Source organism: Coffea arabica, chromosome 2c, assembly GCF_036785885.1.
Source record: "Coffea arabica cultivar ET-39 chromosome 2c, Coffea Arabica ET-39 HiFi, whole genome shotgun sequence".
NCBI classification, from domain to species: domain Eukaryota; kingdom Viridiplantae; phylum Streptophyta; class Magnoliopsida; order Gentianales; family Rubiaceae; genus Coffea; species Coffea arabica.
In genome coordinates this window covers 13,656,722-13,674,573 of record NC_092312.1, presented here as the reverse complement: position 1 = coordinate 13,674,573, position 17,852 = coordinate 13,656,722, and the positions used below count along the sequence as shown (strand labels likewise).

The 17,852-nt window shown below is 34.0% G+C and overlaps 1 protein-coding gene across 2 annotated transcripts; it reads left to right on the top strand.

Moving 5' to 3' along the window:
- Positions 1–7,733: 7,733 nt before the first annotated feature.
- LOC113726166 (uncharacterized) lies at positions 7,734–9,644 on the top strand. Of its 2 annotated transcripts, none has more exons than XM_027249728.2 (2): positions 7,734–8,362; positions 8,628–9,644. In XM_027249728.2, the coding sequence occupies exons 1-2, from the start codon at positions 8,334–8,336 to the stop codon at positions 9,238–9,240; spliced, it is 642 nt and encodes a 213-aa protein (XP_027105529.2). In that variant the 5' UTR covers positions 7,734–8,333; the 3' UTR covers positions 9,241–9,644. The 2 variants fall into 2 exon arrangements, with proteins under 2 accessions (XP_027105529.2, XP_071930579.1); XM_072074478.1 differs by having other exon boundaries at positions 7,744–8,362; positions 8,639–9,644.
- The last annotated feature ends 8,208 nt before the right edge of the window (positions 9,645–17,852 follow it).

Below are 17,852 nucleotides of genomic sequence, written 5' to 3'. Positions count from 1 at the left end.
TCATATAAAGAGGAAGGTAAGCAAGGAGTTTGGGGACTGGCTGGTGGAGAGTCGAATAGTGAGTCGGAATCTAGGTCAACTCGAGATTGGGCAAGCCTCAGCTGCTAGGCAAAGAGAGGAGGAGCTCAAGATCAAGCAGAGGCAAGCCGAGGAGCAGAGTCGTCTCAGTCTTCGAGACTGCGTTTACGCGCTTGAGGAAGAAGATGATGAAGGGCTAGATGGATTCAGCGAGAATAACAGGGAAGGCTATGCTAACGGCGGGGCAGGGGCTTTGGGATTTGATTTGATGCCCTTGTACCAAGCCCATCATATTCACCAGACTCTTAGGCTGGAGGATCGTTTCAGGCAGTATTATTTTGAAAACCGAAAGCTTCAATTAACTTCGGATTTTCAGGTATCTTCAATGACCACTTAAACGGCATCATCCCGTAGAGCATCTCATGCAACATGAAGCCCAAGCACCAACAATCCACCGTGAAATTGCGACCTTTCCCGTTAAAATCTCGAGAGCCACGTATTCCTTCGTCTCCACGAATGAGTTGGACTTTTCTACGGAATCCGATTCCTGTCTCTCAGACTTACTACTGAATTCAATCGAATGCACTGAGTTGGACTCAGTTATCCCCGATTTGCAGAAGCTTAAGAACTCTGGAAATCTATGCCCGTTTGGTTGGGTTAGGGAAAACGAAGACGATGGAGTTGTTTACTTTTTGCTTAGAATATGTGGACAAAAATGCCCTTCTTTAAAGCACACTGTCATTCGTGTGAATTGGCCTTCCGGTTGTAAAACCGGAGAAACTGGCTAAAAGAGTCACAGGTGTTCAATTTTACAAGTTTGAGGGCTTAAAGTCAGCAAAAAATAGATGAGGGGCTTATTTTTATCTAGACAAAGAGTTCAAGGGCCAATTGGATAATTTGCCCTAAATTTTTTATTCTACAGTACTACAGCTTCGATTTAGGGGTTTATCCACAAATTTTTAGGTGGAGCAAATGCCTAATTTTTATTTAGAGAAAAAATTTTGGTTAATTGTGTAAACCTTTAGAAGATAATTCTCAAAGGATATAATTATAAGTTTTTTTTAATTATTATTTCATTTTTTTCTCCTTTTCCAACTTTTATCTACTTGTCCATTTTCTTTGTATTTTTTAAAATTTTCGAATCTATACTATAACAAAGTATATATTATCTACGCACATAATTATTTCATATATTACTTAAACCAATATACTTTGTGTTTAGAATAAAATAATTTTTAATAACAATAGTAACAAATTTAGATTGTAATAACATATTGACTAATTAACAATTCATAAAAAATAAATAAAAAATTAGTTACTTTATTTTTTTTGGGATATACTACTAAATATAAAGTAAATTAAATTTCTAGTATGCTAATATCTTTTTAAATAGTTTGAGATGAAATTGTGACCTAATTAATAATCATCAATTGAAATTTGTGACACGTGGCATCATACAGAAAATTAAAATTAGTTTTTGATGCCTTTTAAACATTCACCCAAAAATATACAATTAAAAACTCAAAATAAAAATTTTCGTTTAAATGGAATTTCTATTGGGAAGGATGAAAGAGAGAAGATAGAGAAAAAGAAATAAAAGAAAGGAAAACAATTTCATCTTATGATATTTTCTTGAGAATAAAATGAGAAACTAGAAAGGAAAGAGGAAAATTCAAAATTAAAAGAATTGAAAGGCTAAAAAAATTTATTTTAGGAAAGTGATTTGAATATTTTTTTAATCATTTAAGGAGAAGATAGATCTCTGCAATTTCTTTTTTTTAATTTCAATCATTAAGGTGAAAATTTTTGTGGGAAAGAGGAAGAATTAAATAAAGAAAAAAGTTAAAAAGAAATAAAAGAAAAAAAAAACAAGGTAAATGAAAAGTCAAAATAATGCAAGGACAATTTTGTCCTAAAGGGGGTTAAGTGAGCAAAATTTAAGGTTAGGAGGTAAACTGAGAAATTGAGTATTCTTTAAGGGGATAAAATGTGATTAATCCTTAATTTTAACGGTTAATTATAGGGTTAAATGCACTAAATCCCCTTGCACTTTACCCTTAGTTACATTTTGCCCCCGAACTAATTAATAAGCACTTCTTCCACCTCTCCCCATTTGATATTTTAAAATACAAGTGCCCTTACTATTTTATTTTATTTCTTTTTTGTTTATTCATTCCCTTTTTTTTTCTTTTCACTATTGTCTTTTTTTTTTATATTTTTATATTTTACTATTTTTTATTTCTCTTATGTTAGTGTCTTGTCTTACTTTCCTATTAATATTAATAATGTATATGCTTATTATAATATTATAATTATCTTTTACTTATAATTTCATTCTTTTTTTGTTTATTTACACTATTAAAAAATTCAAGACAAATTGTATAGCGTAAAAAAAATGATATATTCCTGTTATAATAAAAAAAAATGCACATTACTAGCAATCTAACTAAAAGAAAAAACAAGGGGATGAATAAACAAAAAAGAAATAAAATAAAATAGTAAGGGCACTTTTATTTTAAAATATCAAATGGGGAGAGGTGGAAGAAGTGCTTATTAATTAGTTCGGGGCAAAATGCAACTAAGGGTAAAGTTCAAGGGGATTTAGTGCATTTAACCCTATAATTAACAGTTAAAATTAAAGTGTCAATAACTCATGATTTGCTGTTTTCCATAGAAATAGAAATAAGGGAAGTCATTTGTTTGAAAGTTTCTGATCAGCATATATTCTTGCGCATCTGTTGTTGCTGCATCCATGTATACTGTAATTCACCTGCATACACAACTTAGTTATTGATTTTGTCATAGCGAACCATAAAGTTAGCTTTTAGACCAGATAAAAAATGGCAGTATTATACTATAATTTCTTTCTGGTACTCAGAATTTTTGGCTAATAAGTTGATGAAGCAGCATGTTTGAATACGCTATCACTGAAAATTTGCCCATATTGTCGATAATGGCTTTGATATGTTTGGATGCCAATGACTTGACAATGGATGCAGAAAATGAAACAGTAGACAATCTTCCATTGGCATTTAATTTTAATTTCTGGGATTGGTTTAACCAATGGATAAAATTAGCTAATTATTTTGTCGGCATTAGTGTAATATTGGCAGGAACAAGCTCTTGTTTGAAGGATATATCACAAGTTCAGGACCCATTGATCCTTGCCAAGACAGATAGATCTATAGAGCTCTTGAGCTGTTTGGAAGACTTGGGAAGGGCTCCTCCAGATGCATGGTCTGCCTTGGTAGATACTGTGTCAACTTCTACTATGTCTTTTGAAAAGTAGCAAGGCAGCAGGTTGCAATTGCTCATGAATTAGCAACTGGAGCTAATTCTGATGATATACATTGAACTATTTGCAACATAATATGGAAAAGCATTGGTTTTATCCAGAAAAGAAAGAAAGAAAGAAAGAAAGACAATAATGGATGTGAATGTACTCAGGTTCCTGCATATGTTTTTGTCTACTTTCAAAAGTCATATCATTTGCTCAACTCTTTTGGTGGCAATGCATGTGGGTTCAGTAAGGTACTATTTGGTTATCTTGACCATAGGAGAAGAGACCCTTTTAGCACCCTTTCCATTAAAAAGGCTCTTATTTGATGTACTTTGGGTGGACAATTTCTGAGATACGGTAAGCAGGAGCAGCAGTTTACCAAATGATTAATACAGTATATTGATAATAACAAACGGGATAAACTGAACAGGAGGATTATATTGATGTCAATGTATCAGTAGCCCTTTCTTATACTCTTGGTCATGTACTGTTGAATGCTCTTAGACTAGAAGAATTCTTGCAGCTGATCTCTTCTCTGAAGCATTGTAGCAGCAAGAGTTGACTCGTGTCTATTAACTTATAACAAACACTTTGCTGCACCAAAAATCCATAAACCACATAATGTAAATTCAGGCTATAAGTTATTGCACTTCTAAGGAAAGATCCTAGCTCTGCCACTGAACGCAAATGTGATATACCTCTAAAAAACTAAGTAAGAACACAGCCTAAATTGTGAGCTATTTGGAGACACCTATTGTAGCGTTAGTTGTCCATCTTCTGCAGCTGTTTGGGGGAAAAATCCAGCTTTGCAGAGTTAGGGACAGTAGAATCTTTAGAGGGGAACAATAATGAGTAGCATCTGCAGTTGTGATATACACTATTTCATTTCCCTATCAATGACAAGCTATATAGTTTTGCCTAAAATAAAATAAAAGGACACAACATTTGTTGCTGTAGCACCTTCTTTAGTCTTTTCAAGAATTGTCTATTCACCTAGGCTTGGCTGGAGGAAGGGTGAAAATCAGAAAATGGGGTAAATGTCTTTCATGACATTTGATGTTCCAAGTTTGTGATAGTCCCCGACAGTCCACCTTGATTGTCCTCACCCAAGTGGGAGAAAACTTTGCCGAAATATTTGTCATCATCTGTTTTTTAGCACTTTCACTGAGTTGGGCTTTTTCAACTGTATCTGATGAGTTCAAATTAAATTGCTGCTTAACTTCATTATAAGTGAAGTAAGTAATTGCAATTCTAATCATGTATCAGTTGAACTGGAAATTTCTATTGTGTTCTTCTAGCTAGGGTTGCAAACAAATCGAGCCGCTCGCGAACGGCTCCGACTTGAGCTCAAACTCAAGTTAAAAAATACTAAATTCGTTAGTTCGGGAGTTGGATCGAACTCGATTATACACACATATTATTTTTTTATTTTAATAATAAAATTATACATATATTTCTAATATTTTATTATTTGTTAAGAAAAATTATTATTTTATTTATTTTTAAAAAATAAAATAATTATTTTTTTAAGCTCGAGTTCGAACTTGACATTTTGAGCTCGTCGAACTCGAGTTTCACATTTTGATCTCGTCGACCTAGAGTTCGAGTTCAAGTTTTGTAAAATTATATTAAAACTCAACTTGATTAAATTGAACTCGACTCGTTTGTACCCTACTTCCTACCGTCAGGAAGAGAGCAATATTTATTTGCTATTGTACCTTAGAAAAATTTTCATTGAAAACTCATACACATGTTAATTTGCCTTGTCCACGGAAAAGAGTTACCTAAATTTACTTTTGTCGCATGAACTCACAATAATACACTCCTTTATTGGTGTAAACGAACAATTGGAGCATTAGAAATGCGTTATATGTTATATATGGCTTCTGATTAAGACTGAACTGTGTTCCGCATAAACTGGCGAACTAAAAAAGTTGAATCTTGCAAATCCAACCTACCTAATTGGTCATTTGGCATTTTTTTTCCCTCGTCCTGACGTAGATTTTTACTACTCATTTATGTTGTCTACATTTCTAGATTCCGTTTTTATTTGACAAGGTTAAAAGCACTCGTGCTAAAACTGAATTTTGCACGCATTAGGTTGTCAAAATTGGTGGCTCAAATTAAGATCTCAAAAATTAGAAATTTTGGATTCATATTTCTCTGTCTCCTCCCTGCTTCTTAAATTCCACGCTTCCTCTATTAAAAGAAAAAAAAAAAAAAAAGGAGACAAGTGGGTGAACTGCAGAATAACAAATCTACTAGTTTAGAAATTAAAAAAAAAAAACTGGAATTATACTATAAAAGTTATAGAACTAAAACGAAAATGTATAAAAATGCTGGTCTCCAAACAAACTAATACTATGAATTTCTTTAAGAATAATGTTGTTGACTGATTGTGATGGCCTTTAATTCTATGCAATGTGACCTTCGGAATTTGTTGTTGTCACATGATTTTTCAATCAAGGAATTTGTCGTCTGTATAGTCTCTTTAATATTTAAAAAAAAATCAATTTTACCAGATTTTATGCACATAATAAATTTTGCGTTACCTCAATCAAGGGATGCTTGAAAGTAGGATCAGGAGCAGAAGCCGAAGTCAAAAAGAAGCACAAAAATTTTTTGCGATCCCTTTCCCATTCCTCAATTTGATAACCATGTCTGCTGCAATTGCTGTTTCATCTTCTTGAGAAAATGACCATCATTATTGTTTGTGTTTTACATCAACTTCATCTACCCAAAATACAAGGAAGATCCTCTCCCTACGCATCATCCAACATATTTATTTAGAAAAGCATATGAAGAAAAGCTGTTGTTGACCATATATTTAGCAATGAAAAAAAATCCAAAATCCAAAATCCAAAACCTCATTACAGTGGTTATTCCTGCATGAAATGATGCAAGGGAAATACTATTCCTGCATGAAATGATTGCGCCTTATCTGATACAACATCGTAGTGGTTACTCTGAGAATGTTGGGGAAATATTTTATTATTATGTTCAGAGAGGTGGAGGAAGAAGAACAAAATGAGGAGGGGGAATACACATCACAGAAACAGAGAGAATTTTCTGAGAAAAGGATGAAAAGACCAGTCTGAGATGGGCAGGAGAAGATAAAAAAGGGTGTCAGTTAATTCCCTAGTTTTTGTTACTTCTTCAATGGGAGGTGATTAAGAAGTGCCAAAGAACCTCATATATATATATTATGTATATATATATGCCTTTAATAATTGAAACAGCAGACTGCCCATAATCCACCAGTATCCCATTTCTTAAAATGAAAATTAATGCTACAATATTCAATTTTTCCTACAAAACTTTCAATGGTGATAAACTATGATGCATACATGATGACATGATAAATTAGCATATATTTAAACTACAATTTCCACATTAGAGCCATTTGAGCTCAGAATCTTTATCCTGCATGACTTTGTAAACATAATCATGTATGCTACCACAATCTATCTAATCAAATCTTGGATTTTCATTTTGATCTTGAAGTTCTTGTTTTGATATTATTGATATCACCCTAAGAGGGCAAGAAGATCCTTCTTCCTTCATGGACCCTCCTTCCCATACTTCTCACATGATGCCCACTAACATCTACATCTCAACCATTTAATGACTGGGCCAGCTATTGGATGGGACACTACTGAAATTAACAAGCAAATCCCCATCCATTTATCTACTGTTTTAACTAATTAACTTGTTTTCCCTTGCTAGCAAGTCTCATTAATTTCTGGCCCACTTAGCATACGGTCCATAAGACGATGCAATAGATGTCAAATCAGTTGTTTGTTTAGCAATTTCACTTTGAAATGATCAGGACAAACAATTTTCTTTCTGTCATCATCGCACATTTGAATTCCTTACTCTTTAGCTTCAAAATTAAAATTAAAAAAAAAAAATTGCAAGTCCATTAAAAATGCGAGTCCTATTATCAATCTTGAAAGCTCATTCCCCAATCATATGCTTCATATGATCAAATTGCAAAGGTTTACGTAAGTGTGGCATGGCATTGTCCCTTTTGATCTTGAAAATTACAACTCCTCCTAGTTGTCTAGATGGTCACATGCGGCAAAAGTTTAGATTGATCATTCCTTTTGGAAAAAAAAAAAAAAAGAAAACTAGTTCATATCTCTAGGATAAGAAAGAAGCCTTGAAAACAAATGTGGATTAACATTGCGGTCTCAAAATGCTTGTCCCAAATTAAACAAAAGAAAAATTCAGGAAAATGTGTAGTTCATTTCTGATACTCACAAGACACTCAATAAACGCAAGCCCCTCATGGCAACAGTGATTAGGATTCGGACCTTGATCCTTGAACTAGTATTACCACTATTGAAATAGCACTTGCACAAAGAACGTTGGCTTGAAATTCATCTTATATAGGTCAATAGGACAAATACCTTCACACAAGTCAAAGCACTTCACAAACCTAAATCCACTTGAGAAAAAGTAAAAGTAGTCCATCACACCTCACTTTCCAATGAAAGCCACAAATCCACATGATCTTGCTTGCTTGCTTGGAGATATTGAAAGATTGTTAGCTCCTACTACAAGAAGATCTCTCTCCCTCTCAATGTGCCCCATTTCATCTCCATTTCCATTCCTAATCCCCATCTGCCAATACTTTCTCTCCATCTTCTTCACCTTCTTCTTCCTGCCTCTTCCTAAGGAGGAGCCCTCCTCCAGTCTAATTCTGTAGTCTATCCCATTCTCAACCAAAATGACCCTACAAACATAGCCTCCTCACCTACTCAAACCCCGCCAAATCAACTGTGTTTTGACAGGTGTCAATTCTTGATTTAAACACTTGTCCTTAATTGCACTTGTCTGGCAAAATGATCCCACCAAGCTGACTTGGCAAATTTCAATCATGGAGAAACATGTGTGACCATAAACCTCCAACCTTTCATAGCCAGACTCAAATTATTGAACTCGGTGAAGACCTTGGCAAGAGCAGGGGGGCTGGTTATCGGGGCCCTGAATGAATGATGGATCCAAAAGGCAAAGTACAGAATAAGGTGCAATGATTCATCCCATGGATTTCACCCCCAAGTGAGTAAGAAAAAAAAAAAGCATAAACAAAATTTCAGGAAGACAACAAACTGTAAACCTCCCCCTTAAAAAACATCCCTTGTGGCTAATTGACTCCCCACGCTTCCTTCTCCTCCTCCTTTGTGGTGTCATTGTAGATAAAATTAAGAAAAGAAACTTCTCTTTTTCTTTATCTTTCTTCTTCATCCCTTATATTTCTTTCCTCTTTCCTCCATTTCTTTTTCTTCTCTCTTCTTCTTCTTCTTCTCCTTCTCTCTCATGAGAGAAATACTGCAGAGGAAGGGAAGAAAAAGAGACAAGAGAAGGAGCTGCTAGCTTATTATCTAGCCATGAAGAACACCATCAGATGCTGCATATCTTGCATTCTTCCATGCGGAGCGCTAGACGTGATTCGAATAGTTCACACTAATGGCCGAGTTGAAGTGATTAGTGGAAGCATCAAAGCATCAGAAATCATGAAATTGCATCCAAAACATGTTCTGAAGAAGCCTTCTTCATCATCATCAGAAGAGCAAGGTTGTTGTCCTAAGATTGTTATAGTTCCTCCTGATGCAGAACTCCAACGTGGGAAGATTTACTTTCTCATGCCAGTTCCTCCTTCAGCTCCTCAGAAGAATCAGAAGAGTTCGCGTTCAAGATCTTCATCATCATCATCCTCATCATCATCAAGGAGGAAAAAGAGAGAGGCTGCTGATCAAAATAATGCGAATAGTAATAACAATAGCAGTATTTCCATGACAAATCTTCTCCTTTCTGATCGGTATTTGAGCGAGATTTTATCAGAAAAGATATCAACTCAAAGGGATCGAAGGAGAGGCCGTGCTGGCATTTGGAGACCACACTTAGAGAGCATTTGTGAGACATCAAGTGAAGCATGAGTAATCACCGGTTATTTTTTCCTTTTATTTTTGTTTCCAAATTTTCCGGTATAAGATTATTAGGGTTCTCAATCTTGAACTCACTTTTATTTCTTCTGCATATTTTGTATATAAGGATATAAGAATATGAAAAAGTAAAAAGAGTAAAAAATAGGATCCCGTTTGCCAAATTTGTGTTGTTCATGTTTGAGAATTGGACCGAAGAGCTTTTGTTTTTGTTTTTTAGGATCTTGGTAGCACTAGAAAATTCTCATAAAATAGGCCAGGCTCTGGGAATGTAATGTTGTTCAATCTTTACTACAGCTTTCCAAATTCCGGTAATCTAGAGATTATGTAATCTTGTGATGTGGATGGATACAAGAGCTGTGGAGTTTTAGAGTTCTATAAAGAGATCAATTAGCAGACCTGCTCTACTCAAGTTTTTTTTTTTTTTTTTTAAATTTTCTACGTATTTTAGTTTCTTGATGATATATATATATATATGTGTTCATCAAAACATCTCTAGCCTATCTTGGTAAATGGGAGCACTACTTTGTAAATGATCGATAATTAAATTTTGAAAATCATGATTGTTGAGGAAATTCGAGAAAGAAAGAAAAAAAAAAGAGAAAGACCTAGATGATCAACTCCCTTGTTTTTTGGTTAATTAATTATGTAGTTGGCTCTTGATTATTAACAAAACTAGGGAGAAAAGGAAGTAAAAAAAAAATTTATTGTCTCGAAGTTTAGTTAGTTCAGGTGTCGGCATTGACTCGAAGCATTGTTTATGTCAATTTCAAGTATTTTGCAAAAATCTGTCACAGCACAATTAGTGCTTCTTGGCTTTTTGTGTGTGACCCAGGCTAAAGATTACATCAAACACGAAGTCATTTTCTAAAATCTGTTGTCTGTGGAATACTATACAAAGATAATGATCGTGTAAAAGGCACTTTAATCCTACTATAATATTTCTTTATGCGGATCAAAGCTCAAGCTGATAACATAGTAAATTTTTGTTATAGATTAAAAAAGCCTATCACCTCCCAGGTTATAAACAATGGTGAACTTTTTTCTATTCATTAAAAAGGAAAAGGAAGCCCTTTTGTGGAAAGCTCATGAGTTGTGGATTAATTGTAAAGGATACTTTGAGGGGTTGATGGAATAATTGTCCCAAGTATGCTTTCAAGAATAGAATAAGCCTTTCCTAGCAAGTGGGCATAATTCTTTAAGCATTTTGTTGTGTTGCATGTTATTGTTTGATGCCAATAGCATCCTAGAAAGGTTATTAGACCAGCATCTGGAACTCAGGAATGGTCTGATCCAATGCAATTTCTGATACTCCCACCACCGGGGGCCAGTGAAAAGGTGCCACCACAATCATTGATATCTAATCTGAAAGTTATATATATATATATTGTGTTTATGGCAGCACTAGTTAGAGCACGGCTAGTTTTTTTTTTTTTTTTTTTTTTTGAGAAAATATTTTTCAAAAAAAAAAGAAAAAAGAAAAAGAGGAAGTGCAGGAGATGTTATAAGGGGATGCATGTATTTTCCGATAATATATTCATCTATCTCCTTTTTTTTTTTTGAGGAAAGAAAAAAGTACTAAAATCTTAGCAGCTCACCATTTCACTTCATGTAGCTATCAATATATTTATGTTCAACTTTTCTGGTTGGATTTTGACAATCCAATAGCTTATTGGTGGGATGTGTAATTAGATGCTTGACAAAGACAAGATTATGACTTCAACTATGTGATTTAAGGATTCCACATCTATTAATTAGTACATAATTTAACAACACAAGTTCAAAAGATCAGTCCCCATCCTTTGAGAATTCAAAGAGTAAAGCCTAATATATTAGCTCACCATAAAACCTTGGCCATAAGATCTGGTTCATTTTGCTTCCCCTTCTTTTGAGGGGTGGTGGGGAAAGGGGGAAAAAATAAATCTAGGGCTAAATCACCACAATTGTTATACCTATAAGTGACCACACGACTCAAATTGCAATTGAATCCCACTTTCTTGACTTTTCGTCTCTATTATGTGGTTGCTTTTTAGTGGAAAGGGGTAGGGGTTGGTTCCTTGTTATAATTATGGGTTCAGAAAGAGCTACTTCTACTTTAAAACCATCCAGAAAATGAATTTGACCAAAAAAAAAAAAAAGGAAAAAGACATTCACAAAGAGAAAATATAACCGGTGGTGCTTCTCTAATTCTTTACAATTTTTTTTTTTTTTGCCTTTTTGATGAGTTCTTCTTCCTCTACATTCTACGTAGGTGTCTTCTTGTTGTGACTTCTAAAGGTCATTGTCTTCACCTTTTGCCATGGTGCCTTTCATAGTTTCATCTTCTTTTGTGTGGATTTATGTGCCTTTTTATTAGTTAGTCTTTGAATAGCTCCGACTACTTTTTCTTTCCAATGAATACCACTTCTACTGAGGAACACAAAATTTAATCCCTGCATATGTTGCCCTCGAGTCATATTGAAACGTAGCAGTGTGTTAATTGTGGAGGGGGGCACAAATTAAATACTTTTTTCTGCCAACCTCTTTATTAGGGGGAAAAAGAAGTTGAGGCTTCAAGAACTTGTCATAGGTAAAATGACTGAATTCATATATGCTTGTTCTAAACGTAGCCATGTATGGCTTGGCATTAAAAAAAAAAGTTATGTATTATCAAAGTATGAGTAGAAAATAAGATTTTTTTTTTTAAAGAAATCACCGAAAAACGGTGGGGGATTAGACGTAGATTCCGACCTGTTCATTAAAAATTTTTTGAAGAGCACAAGATTAATGCATTAATTTACTTAACTAATCCACTGTTTCATTATTTCTTTATTTGTTTATTTATCTGGAATTTTGATTTGAAGGAGCATTAGGCATTATTGTTATCAATAATGATGACATGAGAAAGAATCCTTGGGGTTTTGGGGGGGGGGGGGGGGGGGGGGGGGGGGGGTTAGTGGACCTAAATAAATTGGACAATTCAAGCAGCACCAACCAACCATAAGGTACATAATCATTAATTCTAATTTGTTACAAAAATTGAAGAACAATAAATTTCAAGTACAATATTAATAAATCTTCTGAGACATTGGTAGGCAAAATCTTTTGCAAATCAATACGTCCTTAAATTCAAAAAATATGAGCTAATTGTATTTATGAAACCTTTTCAACTTCAAATTCACGACTTTGAAGTGGACTACCACCTGAAAATTAATTTAGACAATCCTTTTACACTTGTTGTTGGACAGATTATTAGAGATTTGGACAGTTAAAGATATGCATATGAGCTACGTTTGAGAGGACGGAAATCATGTGATGAGCGAATGACAAATCAAAATTTGGAAGCCATGCCACTTTGTAGGGTTCTGCAGCTCCATGAAGCAAATATAATTGTTTGATCTCAATTTCAACAGATCTGTTGGACTGAGATTGGGTACGAATCACATGGAGTGACCATTCGGATAACACCAATAATAGGAAGATTTGGTCATGATGCTGATGGATTTCTGCTTTTCTTCCCCTTATCTTATCCGCATTAGTTGACTAGCTACCCGCTATATGGAATACAGACTGTGAAATATTATGGGATTATGGGACTGATTATTCACGGTTTTAACCTGAATTTCCATTGTATATCCAATCTCATGCTTGGCTTTCTTCATCATTCATGTTTCTTGCCCATTTATACATACATGGATGTGCAAATATGATGTCCATATGGAATAAACATGCTTAAAAGTTCACCACACCCAGCCTTTATGGAGCTTTATTTCATTTTTTTTTTTTTCAAATCTAAGTCCTGTTTGATAATCCAATTCAGTACTTAAACTTAATGGGTTCATATGCGTTTGATAACAAAAAAAATAAAACATCTGAATTAATTAAACGACACTGAATTTTCTAGATAAAACTTGTTTTAAAAAATAAGCGATAAACTATTTACTTATCACTTAATGTGATATACATTTAAATGTATCAGATTTAGGGTGCATTTGATAAAAATGAAGCCTGAACACTGAAATCTGAAATCCAAAGTCTGAATCCATTAAGTTATTGAATTGTTAAGTATTAAATCTAATACGTTTGAGTGCGTATCACATTCAGTGATAAGTGAATAGCTTATCACTTAATTTTGGGAGCAAGTTTTGCCTAGGAAATTCAATGCCACTTAATTAATTGAGATGTTCAATTTTTTGTTATCAAACGGCTGCATATATTAAGATTTGAATCCATTAAATTTAAATGCTGAATTGGGTTATCAAACAGGGCCTTAGTGTTTCACAGTTCAGTAACTTAACGGATGGAGACTTCAAATTTCAGATTTCACATTTCATATTTCAATTTTGAGACTTCAGTTTTATCAAACCAGACGCACCTTAGGTTTTTTGTTTCCATATGCAATCATACTACTTTTAGTTTTATGTGATTTTGAGGCACTTAAATTGCTGATATTGATCAAATACGTGAGAGTGATATATACACGCATGATTAATGCAGATTCAGAATATTTTCTGCATTTCGGTAAGTAATGCAGATGCATAACAAGTACGTGTACGCAACTACACATTGTTCATTTGATGGACATAGGTTAAGGATGACAGGCCGGACATATTTGTTCTTTCATTCTTTTTCTTTTCCTCTTTTTTCTGTTGTTGGAAAAGATGTTGGAAGTTACAACGTCACATTGCAAGATTTGACCTTAAAGCATTCATAAGTTTCACTTTAGTCCCTAAAAATTCAAAAAATAATTGATGTAGTCCTCAATGTCTTGAACTTAATTGTTGCATGTACTCGTTGATATATTAGACATTTTTCTAACTCGGAAAATATATGCTCATCTAACATGTTTGCTAATCTAAGAAAAGAAGTATAAAATCAAAACAAACCTCTAATCATCACATGCATTTGATAGAATGATATGCATGCAATTTTGGAAGCCATCAATGTGTCCGTTTGCACCCAAACTAGGCGAACAACCAACTTTGTTGAACTGCACATGCCTCATCCTTCAATAGTGGAATGATCATCGGTTCAAGCCTTCAATAACTTGGTATCTCAGTTTGGTGTGTTTTGTGCCAGAAAAGCTATCAACTAAATATGAGGCCAAATCCATGTCCGTCTCATAAATTCAAGAAATCAAGGACTGAGTTTCTCCGATCAAAATATCAAAGAGTGAGTGACGATTTAGCTTATGGTAGGGACTATTCATACAATTTTCTCTAGTTAATTAAATACCCTTCTATCTTTCATTTTGAAAACCGAAATTTGTTATCAAGAGCTTCAAAAGGGAGAATTTAGAGATGAAGAGCTTGAGAGGGCCATATTTGTTATCAAGGACTGGCTTTACCATCACCATGGTCCTTGGACCTTGACTGTTAGTCGAAAGTAATTAATCAAGTAATGCAAATGGTACCACAAGGGCATAACAAAGTGGTGCCACCAGCAAAATACCATGAAGTATATTTGTTATCTTTTATTTTAATTCATAGCTTGAAAAATTATTCATTCTTCTATAACAATTATCCAAAAGCTTTGATCCTCATTTGGTTAGGGAAGGAGGGTGGGAGAGGATGGTGAAAGGGCCATGCAAGAGTAGGAAGATGGAAAAAAGGAAGAAGAAGGATGAGCAGGAGGCGAGGGACAAAGAGAGAGAGAGAGAGAGATAGCAATGACAAGGAAAAGAGAAACCAATAACAAAGGAAAAAGGTTTCTTTTCTTTTTTTTTTTTTCCTCTCTAGGCAATGTGACATAAAATTGTTTTAATAATTAAGAGCTTTTATTGCTCATTTTAAAAGGAAGAGTTGATCTTCACCCCCTTGAATTTCTTCCATTATTCCTACACTCTTTAAACAAAAAAAACAAAATGACTATTTTAGTCCTTCAACTTTAGAATCTTAGCTAATTTGGTCTTTCATTCGTTATCATCTGCTGATTTAGTCCCACGTCATTATGAAATACAGTCAATGTAGGACCTATAATAGAAAATTAGAAAATCCCATCGAAATTACTCAAGCGCATGACAAGCGCAACGTTGAAAACAACTATTTTGATGTCTTTTTTTCAGGATCATGTTTCATTTAATCCCTTGTATGTCACCATCTATCAATTTAAGCCCTTAGTTTCACAAAATAATGTTCATGTAGGACATTTAATGGAATTAGAAAATCCTAATAGAGTCAGTCCCATATGCATGACATGTGTACCATTAAAATAGAAAGAAACAAAATTTTAAAAAAAAAAAATCCTATAGACCCTTGTCACAAACGTGCCAATTTTCCTCTTCTAATTTTTTCGAAACATTAATAGAGCCTTTAATTCTATTGATATAATTGCTCTTGGGCCAGTGATATTTTTTCTTATATTCTGCCCCTTCTTGTTTGGACGAATTTCATTGGGTTTTCCTAATTTCCTATTATACTCCTATATTAGCTTTATTTTGTAGAAATGAGGACTTAAATTGGCAGGAGGCAACATGTAAGAGACAAAATTGGACATGACCTTGAAGATAAGGAACTAAAATAGTAATTTTTAACCGTGCATATGCCGTGTATAGGTTAACTTCGTTAGGATTTTCTAATTTTTCGATAGAGGTCAAACATTGTCTTTATCTTGTAAATTGGTAAGTAGTGATATATGAGGTAATAAATTGGCCAAGACCCTAAAATAAGGATTGGAATATTTTTTTTTCTAAGGACTAGAATAGTTGTTTTTCCAAAAGATATGTGTATATATTTCTTTTATTAACATAAACTTGTAGATTGCCTGAATTTCTTATACGAAGTTTTGAGCACCCAAGAAAAAATTGAGGGTGCATTTCATAAAAGTGAAATCTAAAAATTTAAGTCTGAAATCTGAAATCTAAATTTATTAAATTAATGGATTATTAAGTACTAAATCTAATATGTTTGAGTGCATACCATATTAAATGATAAGTGAATAAATTATCACTTATTCTTTAAAAAAAATTTTGTCTACAAAATTCAATACCACTTAATTAATTTAAATATTTAATTTTTAGTTATCAAACGTGATCGAATATGTTCAGATCTGAATCGATTAAATTTAAGTACTGAATTAGATTACGAACAGGGCTAAAATAAATATTTAAGAACCCAACGCCGAAAGGGCGAAAGCAGGGGAAAAAAAAAAGGACAAAAACTGCCTGTTTCCATTATTTAACGTGTATTGGGCTCGATCAAGAAGAACATTGCCTAAACGGACAAAGTTGAACGGTCGGCCCACCACGCCGTTCCGTTTGGAGATGAATATCCCCACACGACCCACGCGGCCTCGCTCATTGGCCGAGAAAACAACGGCACCTTTACGCCTGCTGCCGCCTGCTCCTCAAACCAACAAGTATATATCAATTAATTATTAAGCAGCTCAAATTGCTAAAATGAGCCCTTCTATTTTTCCCAGAATCATTTTGAATCCCTCTAATTTGACATAAGTCATTGTCATCCTTCTAAATGCCATTTACCGTCTTCTTTCTTTGCTTGTGCAATGCACATATCACATTAACATGATTTCCATGACAAAGGTGGACGTATGTTTTATTATGCTTAATTATCAATGTGTATTGCAAGCTCTAACTTCAAAATGCAAAAGCCTAATTTATCTTAGTCATTAATTACTTATATTCTCTGTACACGTTAATTTGACATGTCATTTTTGTTGAAACAATGACTTAATACAAAATTTAGAGCTAAATTGGCTCTCTTTAAATTTGTAAGCAAGCAAAGTATTTTGTTTTTAATAGATACAATAATGCCAAATTCAACAGTACAACTTTTTACATAAGTTCTTCTTTTTCTTTGATTGATATAACTCGGGATAGATGGTACAAACTTTATGTACATTTAATTTTGAATTACTTTCTTCCCAACTCAATACAAAATAATTAAGCATATATCTAACAATATATAAAGCAACAACCCTCATCTTGGAGTAAACAAATTTTGTCACTTAATTTCACACAAAAAATGCTCTTTATAGTTAGTGTTCAAGCTCTTCAATTGCTCCATTTTTGTCGTCCAACATGGTCCAAAATATAAAATTTTCATAAAAAGTGCTAAAATTAAACACACACACATTGTATCATATGCACCCATATCACTTGTTTATTACATAATTGATGTGGCAAAAGAGGGGGAGGTAAATTATCCTTTCACTTTCAAAACTATAAAGCATATATAGGCTTTTTTTTATAAACCATTTTTAATCCATTTATTGTATATGATATATTTGCAGTCTCGGATAAGAAGGTGTTCTCTGAAAACGTAGTGGAACAAAGAAAGAACTTTCACAATCATGAAGGACTACTTAGCAATTTGCCAAAGATACTAAATGCCCGTGAATTGCAAGAAAGAAGGATGAGATTAGCCCGGAACAACGACAACAGCCGCAGCGGACGTAACCTAATCAAAAGAAAAAAGAAACTAAAAAATAGAAAAACCGTCCAACTATGAACTATCCGATCACCATCCGAAATCCTAATCCCTATCCCCCACCTCACCCACTCACGCGTTCGTCGTCATCACGCGCCCGTCCCGGCGACTTCACCGATTATTCTTCCCTCCCCTCTTTCCCTTTTTCCATTCTTACCCTTCATGCCTTCCCTCTTTCAT

Coding starts and splice junctions, on each gene's coding strand:
- LOC113726166 (XM_027249728.2), top strand. CDS start 8,334: ATGATTCATCCCATGGATTTCACCCCCAA. Junction 8,363..8,627: donor CCCATGGATTTCACCCCCAA/GTGAGTAAGAAA, acceptor CTCTCATGAGAG/AAATACTGCAGAGGAAGGGA.